This window comes from Emiliania huxleyi (genome assembly GCF_000372725.1).
Source record: "Emiliania huxleyi CCMP1516 unplaced genomic scaffold EMIHUscaffold_1066, whole genome shotgun sequence".
In the NCBI taxonomy this organism is placed as follows: Eukaryota; Haptophyta; order Isochrysidales; family Noelaerhabdaceae; genus Emiliania; species Emiliania huxleyi.
The window spans coordinates 1-8,179 of NW_005202009.1; the positions used below are offsets into that span (position 1 = coordinate 1).

The 8,179-nt window shown below is 67.9% G+C and overlaps 2 protein-coding genes across 2 annotated transcripts; one reads left to right on the plus strand and one right to left on the minus strand.

The window, feature by feature from the left end:
- Positions 1 to 1,268: 1,268 nt before the first annotated feature.
- EMIHUDRAFT_251258 (hypothetical protein) lies at positions 1,269 to 2,009 on the plus strand (the record flags this gene model as incomplete). The annotated part of the gene is made up of 3 exons (XM_005792604.1): positions 1,269 to 1,339; positions 1,403 to 1,703; positions 1,941 to 2,009. 3 exons carry the CDS (start codon positions 1,269 to 1,271, stop codon positions 2,007 to 2,009), a joined length of 441 nt encoding a protein of 146 aa, XP_005792661.1.
- Positions 1,980 to 4,426, minus strand: EMIHUDRAFT_446794 (hypothetical protein). Its single transcript, XM_005792605.1, has 4 exons — positions 4,371 to 4,426; positions 3,873 to 4,006; positions 3,502 to 3,777; positions 1,980 to 3,358 (listed from the first exon to the last, which is right to left on the minus strand). The coding sequence occupies exons 1-4, from the start codon at positions 4,388 to 4,390 to the stop codon at positions 2,361 to 2,363; spliced, it is 1,428 nt and encodes a 475-aa protein (XP_005792662.1). The 5' UTR covers positions 4,391 to 4,426; the 3' UTR covers positions 1,980 to 2,360.
- Positions 4,427 to 8,179: the final 3,753 nt, after the last annotated feature.

Genomic DNA, 8,179 nt, shown 5'->3' on the forward strand with positions numbered 1-8,179 from the left:
GGGGTGCGCGCGCGCCGTCCTGCAGCGTCGCCGGCCGCAGGCCAAGGAGCTCGGCTCCTCGAGAGCACCGACGGACGACGATCGGCTCCTCAGCAGTGGGACGCCGAGCTGGAGGCTCGGCCCGGAGCTCGCGCGGGCACGTGGAGCTTTCCGCTCGGGCCAGCAGGAAACGGGCGCCCCGCACAGCGACGCCCGCCGTAGAGTGCCGAGAGCTCGGCTCGACGCGAGCGCCGAGGAAAAGCGATCGGCTCCGCAGCAGTGGGAAACCGAGCTGGAGGCTCGGGCGGGAGCTCGCGCGAGCACATAGCGAGGTGCGTGCGCGGCGGCGTGACACAGGTGAGCGGGCAGCTGGCGCACATTTCGACTGTGGGAGCTGCCAGGAGTTTGCTCTCTCCGTTCACATACCTTTGCAGAATTTTTAGCAATACCTTAAAGAGAGGTTACAGGCGACGTAAGATCCGTTAGCGGAATAGAGAGAGAGAGAGAGAGAGAGAGCCTGACTCAGGCACTCAATCTGCCGATGCGTGATTGTGTGTGGGCTGCTCCGAGGGGGCCCTGTGCAATCCGATGGGTAGGGAGTCTGTGCCCGGGCGGTGTCCGGTGTGGAGTCTCTCTCTGATCCCACCTGTGGTGTTGGGTGTGAGGTTGTGGCGGCTTCGATCCCAAGGGGGGGAGCTGATCCCACTCAGTAACCAACTCTCAGGGGCAGTAGGTGGGCGAGCCTCGAGCGCGCTCATCTCGATCGTGAAGGCGTCGCTACGCGCGGTCTTCCGCGGGGGGAGCTGCGTCGACGGGTGCGGGACCGCGGCGCAGACAGCGCTGCGGCGATGCCTCCGGCCGTTTGCGGCGGGCGGCTTGCTGCTCGCTGCATGGCGAAAAACTCGTCTCGCCACACGCCAAGGGCTTACCGCCCGCTCGCCCGCGGCCGCAGGCGTGGAAGCCAAGCATCCTGGCGTCCATGGCAAGCGCTCACATGCCAAAAGACACCTCGCACCGCGCGAGACGTGACCAAAGCGGCACGCCTCGGCGCCGCGAGAGCAGCCGGTCGACGTCGGCACCAAGCGCGCGGCCGCCAGGCGCCTCCGAACCGACAGGGGCGCCGCGGCAGTAGAGAGCACTCCACCCGCCATACCGTTGTTATGGCGGCCGTAACCTCGAGCGGAGAGAGATCTAACATCGAAGGCAGCTCAAAATAAAAATGCGCCGGCGCCACAAAACACCGCGCTCGCCCCCAACCCTTCGCCATGCCGTCCACGGGCCGAGTTCGCATGCCGCAACACAACCGCGTCCAGACGTCGGCGTCTCTCAGCACCCACGGCATCTGGCAAAACGCCATTGGGTGCGGCCGCGTTTGGCCTGCCCCCGCACTCACCGCCGCGCTGACCGCCCATCGCCGCGGCAGGCACGATCCGTACGCCGGAGATGTGGACAAGGCAAAGGCGGAGACGAGCGCCGCTGCTGGCGGCGACAGCAGCGCGTACGATAACATGAAGGACCTTTTCGCTCTCGCGCGGCAGCAGGGGAGGCTGGCGGCTGACGACACGCGCGGCGGGTGGAAGGGGCAGGGCAAGCTGGGCTGGAAGGCGGGCGGGAACTGGGTGTCCGGCAAGGACCTGGGCGAGGTATCTCCCGAGCGCAAGGCGGCCGCAGACGACGACATGCCCTCGTCGACCTCGTCGTGGTCCGACATGTCCGACACCGAGGTGGCGCAGTACAAGGCGCCGGCAAAACGGAGCTCGGCCTCCTTCTTCGCGGCGCCGGCGGCGGCCGGCGGCGGCGGGGAGCGGAAGCGTCGGCGCGACAAGGACGAGCGCAAGGAGAAGAAGAAGAAGAAGCACAAGAGCGAGCACAAGCACAAGAAGAGCAAGCAGAAGCACAAAGAGAAAGACGGCCACAAAGAGAGGAAGCGGAGGCGTGACTCGGACTGATGAGCGATGCAGTATGCTGGGTTCGCGTTTTCGGAAAAGCTAAACATGCGTCTATCATACATAGTGCCGCCCTTCTCTTAACAGCTCTCTCCGCAGGCGCGGGCGTCGCGGGGCGCGCCGGGCCCGCCTCGCCCCGTAGTACAGGTGGGCGCGCTGGGGGGAGGCGGGGGGACCGGGCCGCCACGCGCCGCCTCTCTCTCTCTCCCCCCACCACCTTGCACAGGACCAATCTACCCACAGACCGCACAGGGAGCCCTACCAGGCCATCGCGAAGCACATCCCTTGCCCCCTTCCCCTATCCCTCACCCCCAGCCCCAACCGACGAGAAAACAACCGCGTCCGGGGCGCGCAGAGCAGCCAAGCGCGCACAAGCGCCGGCTGGGCCACGACGCGCCGCCGCCGAAAAGAGTAGCAAATCGCGGCTCCCGCGCGTCACTTGGCCAGCGCCGTGGCGGGCCGCCAACGGCCCTGCAGCACCACCATCCATGTCGGCATGCAAGTCGCCGGCGCCGAGCCGCGCGTCTGGCTCTTGTGCGGCGGCGAGTGCGAGCGCCAATAAGTGTCGCTGAGCGGCGGCTCGTCGCGGCCGCCCCCGCCCCCGCCGCACGCGCCCGCGTTGGCGCCGCCGGGCGGGCCTCCGCCTCCGGGGGCGGCGGCCGCCCCCGCGCTGCTGCTGGCGCCCGGCGCCCCAGCCTCCTTTGGACTCACCGGGCCCTGGATGGCTACCGCGCTCAGCCCCAAAACTGCGGCCGCCGCGCCGCACCCGCCGCACCCGACGCTGCCGCGGGCAGGCGGCGGCGGATCCGCGTACTCGGCGTCGGCGCGGTACGCGCCCTCGCCATTGGCTTCGGCCGCGCCGCCCTCGCCCGGCCCGCCGCCGCCGCGCTGCGACGCCACCGCAGTCGTAAAGTAGATGGTCTGCACGGGCTGCGGCAGCTGCGCGCGAAGCTGCGCCTCGCGCGCCGCGGGCCCGAAGAACTCGTCCTCCCCCGCGCGGTCGCGCCCGTCCGCGTTGTAGAAGCCCACCAGGATGAAGCGGTCGCCCGACCGCACCTCGTTGCCCGCGTGCTTGATGTTTCCATCGTGCACCAGGCAGTAGCCGCCCTTTGGGCGAATGAGGATGCCGTCGACGTCGGAGGAGGCGGCGGGGAAGTAGGTGCCGCCGCCGGTGAACTCCTCCTCGTGCGAGAGGCACAGGTTGAAGGTCAGCGCCGTCTCGTCCTTGTGCAGCTTGAGCCCGCGCCCACCGGGCCGCTGCGACGCCGCGGAGTAGCGCACGATGAAGAGGTTGCCGGGCCGGGGGTAGGGCTGCTTGTCAAAGGCAGCCGTCAGGTGCGGGTACTGTCGCCGCGCAAACGGGAGCAGCCGTTCGCGGATCGCGCGGTGGACCAGGTCCTGCGACTCCTTTGTCAGGTTTTGCACAAGGACGTCTGCAGCAGGCGGGTGGACGCGGGGTGAGGAGCGGCGGCGGCCAAAGGGGCGTCAGGGACGGGGGCGGGCAGCGCGGGCCGCGACAGGGCCCTCTCGCGGTTCTCCGAGAGCGCTCGCCGAGCGGCTCTGGGGCTTGCCGAACGGACGGCTCTCGGAAGGCTCTCGGAAGGCTCTCGGAAGGGTCCCAGAGGCGTGGCGCCTTGCGTCGGCAAGCTGACGCCGCGGTCGACCCACCCGATGGAGGATCCGATGCGCTTGGCATCGTCGAGCAGCGTCTTTGTGTCCTCGGGTGAGAACATCTGGAGCGCGTGCACCGACGAGGCGCGGCCCGAGCAGGGTGCCGACTTTTTCTGCTGCTCCGCGTGAAACTGGATGGTCGTCGACGTGGTCGGCACAAACACCGCTGCGCGGACCCGGCCTGTGGCGGGCGGCGCGGAGTGGCGGCGTGGGTGGAGGCGCGCGCAGCGCCGAGGGTGGGAGAGGCGGCGTGGCTGCTGCTGCGGCGGCGCGCGCCGTTCTGCGAGAAGCTCCCGGCCCCATCCACCCGCAAGACCTCGACGTTGGAGCGCACAGAGTGGCTGCCAGAGGTGGCGATCCGAAGCTCCCTGCAGGAGCTCTGCTTCTTCTGCTCGCTCTTTCCGCGCAGCCTGTCGCAAGAGGCGCGGAGGACGCGGCTGGTGAGAAACGAGGCAGCCGGCGCGCGAGGAGAGCTGGAGCTGACAATGGGTTGGCGGGAGTTTCGCGCGCGCGCAGGCAGCTTGCTGAGAATGGGGAGCTGCGCGGCGCGAGAGGCGGAGACGTCGCGTGGGCGAGCGGGACGCGGCGACAGAGGCACGTCCTGACGCCGCGCGGGGCACGTCGCCTCCCCATCCAGCCGGGATTGTGGTGGCTGGATGCCGGGTGATGACTGCGTTTCGCTTCGCCGCAGAGGCGGCGGGCCTTGGCCGGGCGTTTGGATTGGACGTGGGCTGGCGCAGGGCCGCTGGGCGTCCCCGAGAGGCTGGCGCTCACCCGCCGGTGAGCCACTGCATGGCGAAGCGCTCTGGGGCTCGGAGTGGACTTGGGCTGGGTCCGGCGTGCAGAGTCAGTTCAGGCTCTGTGACCTGCCATCAACATCACACACCCATTAGGGACCCCGACACCCGAAGTGATTCCGACAGCGTTCACGCCGTACTTGGTTGCCAGCGAAAGGGTTTGTTATTGTGAGGCCTGGGGGTCGACTAATTGTGAGGCGGAGGGAGAGAGAGTGTGTACAGAGTCAGAGAGAGAAGTGAGTGACGAAATACTATCACTCATGTGTGAGTAAGCTGTTGTAACCAGCACCCCCCGCCCGGACCCTGCACGGACCAACAACAAAAAGTGTCGCTCTGTTTTATGTCCCTCCATGCAGAGCATCTCTCTCTCTGTTGAGCGCTGGTGTTGTGCGAGGCGTGAACTGTCAGGCACTGTCCTGAGGGAGGGTGTTAGTCTGTAGAGGATGTAGAGTGTAGAGCGCTGTAGAGCTGTAGAGATGTAGAGCGCTGGAGAGCGCTGTAGAGCGCTGGAGAGCGCTGTAGAGCGCTGTAGAGCTGTAGAGCTCTACATCCGCCGCGGGACGAAGCGCCTCCGTTGTAGAGCGATGTAGAGGCGCTCTACAACGCAAAATCTCTACAACAAACTCTACATTCAAAAGCGGCGAACGAGGCACGGTCGCTCTCCGACATGAGGCGCGTTGCACTTGCCAGTGCGGCCCTGGCCTTCTGTCTGCCCGCCCAATGGGTGGCAGGTGCCTCTGCTGCTATGGCATGCCTCACGGCTGCGACTGGCCGGCGCCTCGGCGCGTCAGCTCGGCTCGGCGTAGTGATAGTGGCCAGCGCAACTCGCCTGGACTCAACGCTCAGCCAGGAGCTCCCGCACGCGCTGGCGCGAGTCATGGCGCATGCAACAATAGACGGTGCTCAGTCTGCGTACGACACGATGGCGACCGATCATCGTGACGAGGTACAATGCTCCCCAGCAGTCAACTTGCGCCTATCGTCGGTCTGCGGCGGCGGCTCCGGCTGTAGCGTTATCCGCTATCGGCGGCGAGGGGGTGGGGTTTTCGCGTCGTTCGCGCCGCCGCGGTCGGGGTTTCCTGGCACAATTCGATCGACGGCGAGGCTTACGGGGCGTGGCAACATCTGCACCGTGCGGGTCTAGCGCCACTGGCCTTGGAACAGCAGAGGACTCAGCCGCGACGACAGCCTCAAACAATGGCGTGTCGCGTGAGATAGGTGAACGAAGGCTTGGCAGCACGGCGACTGGCGGGGTAGAAGAAGGCCAAATAGGCAAAGCGAAGGGCGAGCTCGGGTGCAATATGGTTGGCATGGGCGGTGCCCCCGAGACGGCGTCGCAAGCGTCGTCTGGCTTAGCAGCGGTTGTAGCCTCGGCCGCGACGACAGCCTCGGATGGCGTGTCGCGCGAGGCGGCGGCGAGCGGTAAGCCTGACGGCGGTTCGACGAGAAGCGAGGCAGCGAGTGGCGAAGCTGCGCGGCTCGAGCTCGAAGGCGACGGCGATGGAGAAACGGCGCCGGAGTCGGCGCCTGGCTTAGCAGCGGCTGTGGCCTCGGCCGCGACGACAGCCTCGAGTGGCGTGTCGCGCGAGGCGGCGGCGAGCGGTGAGCCTGACGGCGAGCCCGACTGGAGCCTCGGAAGGAGGCGGCAAAGCAGGAGTACCGCCGGGAATGTGCGCCAGCGCAAGAGAAGCTGACGCGCGAAACGGCGAGGTGGGCGCAGGAGCAGCCTGCGGGAGAGTGGTGAGGAACAGACCCCAAGGGTGCGCGTCCTCGGCAGCGAGAACAAAGCGCTCACGAGCCACTGTGCGCGCCTCATGGATCGTGCTGAGCGAAGGATCCCGACCGAGTGCGCGCCATGCCACCCGGAGCTCGAAGCATGATACCGCCAAGCCCGGGGATAGGAACGCGGTGCTGTGCCACCGCGGGCGAGTGGCAGCAAGCAGAGTGTCGAAAGCCTCCGCCGGGAATTCGGGGAGATAGTACAGAGTGCCGCCGCAACCCGGAGTCGTTGCGGTCCGCGGCCCAGCCGGTGGAGGATAGCAACTTCAAGCGCTTCAGTCTCAGCTACGGGGAGAGCTATCCGGCGTACCAATACGGCCGCCTCGCGTGCACTTTCTGCAAGTCGCTCCTCGGCCGCGATTCCTTCTCCGCAGCCGAGGCGGCAAAGCCCATCGCAGTGCGCCGCTGCTTCGCGCATGCTAAGATATCGATCGAGGTGCTCAGGCGGCAGCAGCGTCCCATCTCGCCCGCGGAGCTGCTGCCCGAGGCGACGTGCCGCAGCTTGTGGCGGTACTTGCCACCGGGAGCAAAGGAGTTGCTGCTGCGGCACTCGTTTACTGACGCGAGGCGGCAGTGGATGGCGACCTTGAACGAGGCAGCGCCGCGCAAAGCGTTGCTGATGTCGCCCGCGGAGGAGGCGGCCAAGCAAGCACGAGCGCAGCTCGGCGCCGTCGAGCAGTGGGTGCCGCGCGGCGCAGTCTCGGATTCCTTCATGAACTCCCGTCCAGCCTGGAGGCGCAATCGGGTCGCCGCTGCGAGCACCGGCTCAATCGCTCGGCTCGCCAGTGAGCTCGTGCACGCAATGTGCAACCCGACGGGCGTGCGCTGCGACCGCCTCGACACGGCCAGCTTTGCTGTGGCGGGCGTGTCGGCAGCCGACGGGCTCGAGGCTGCTAAGAGGTGCTTCGACGTCCTGGCCGGCGGGCAAGGCACGAGCTCCGCTTCGCAGTGGGCTCGAGGACATGAGCTGAAGACGCTCGTGGGCACGATACACCGGTTCATTGTCGAGGCCGAGCGGGAGTCACGGCGCCAGCAGCCGCAGCCGCAGCGCAAGCGCGCAACGCGAGTCAACGAGGTGGCCGTTCAGGGCGGCTTTAGTGAGGGCGGGGCCTACGACAAGTCGACGGAGATGTGGCTGTTGCACGCTCGGAGGAGAAAGTGCGAGACTGCCGTGCTGCTGCCCCGCGCTGCCCCGCTCGCCGCGTCTCTCATCGAAAAGATGCGCCTCGACGGCCGGCTACCATCCTCGCCCGAGGCGCTCCGCGCCGCCAACCCTCTCGGCCGCAGCGGCGCGCTGGCTTGGCGCACGCTCTTCTTCTACAATCCGGCGGGCGTGTGGAACTGCGTGCTGCGAGCCTTTGCGAGCCTCGTCGGGCGCGGGCCAGCCAACCTCTTTGGCGCGCACGACCCGCTGCTGCTGCCCGAAGGGCTCATGACGCAGACGCTGGCGGACGCGCTTGGGTCTCGGCTGAAGGACGCGGCCGTCGGCGCTTTCCGACTCACCTACCCGTTCAAGGGCGCGCACGCGGCCGATGCCCTCGTCCGGTGTGTCGGACTGGGCGAGGGGTGCTTCCTCTACGGCTGCTTGGCTCGCAACGGCGCCGGCGAGCCTCAGCCGCACTGCATCGGCGTGAACGTGGACCTGCGAGTCGTGTACCGCGGCCCTGACGCGCTCGTCATCGAGGAGGAGGAGATGAGCGCGCCGCGGCTGCTGCTCACTCGCCTCGACGCCGAGTACGGCATCTCGTTTGACGACACCTGCGGAGTCCGTCAGCTCGAGATCAACCCGCACCACCCCGCCGCCTCCTCCTTCCCATACGCCAACCCCGCCCACCTCGCCAGCCGAGCCCGCCACCCCCGCCGCCCCCGCCGGCCCCGCCGCCCCCGGCGGCCTTTCGGGAGGGCAGCGTGCCCGCAGGAGGCAGGGAGGGCGACGGAGCGGTGACGGTCGCACCTCGGATGCGGCGAGATCTAGCCGAGATCTAGCCGAGATTCTAGCCGAGATCT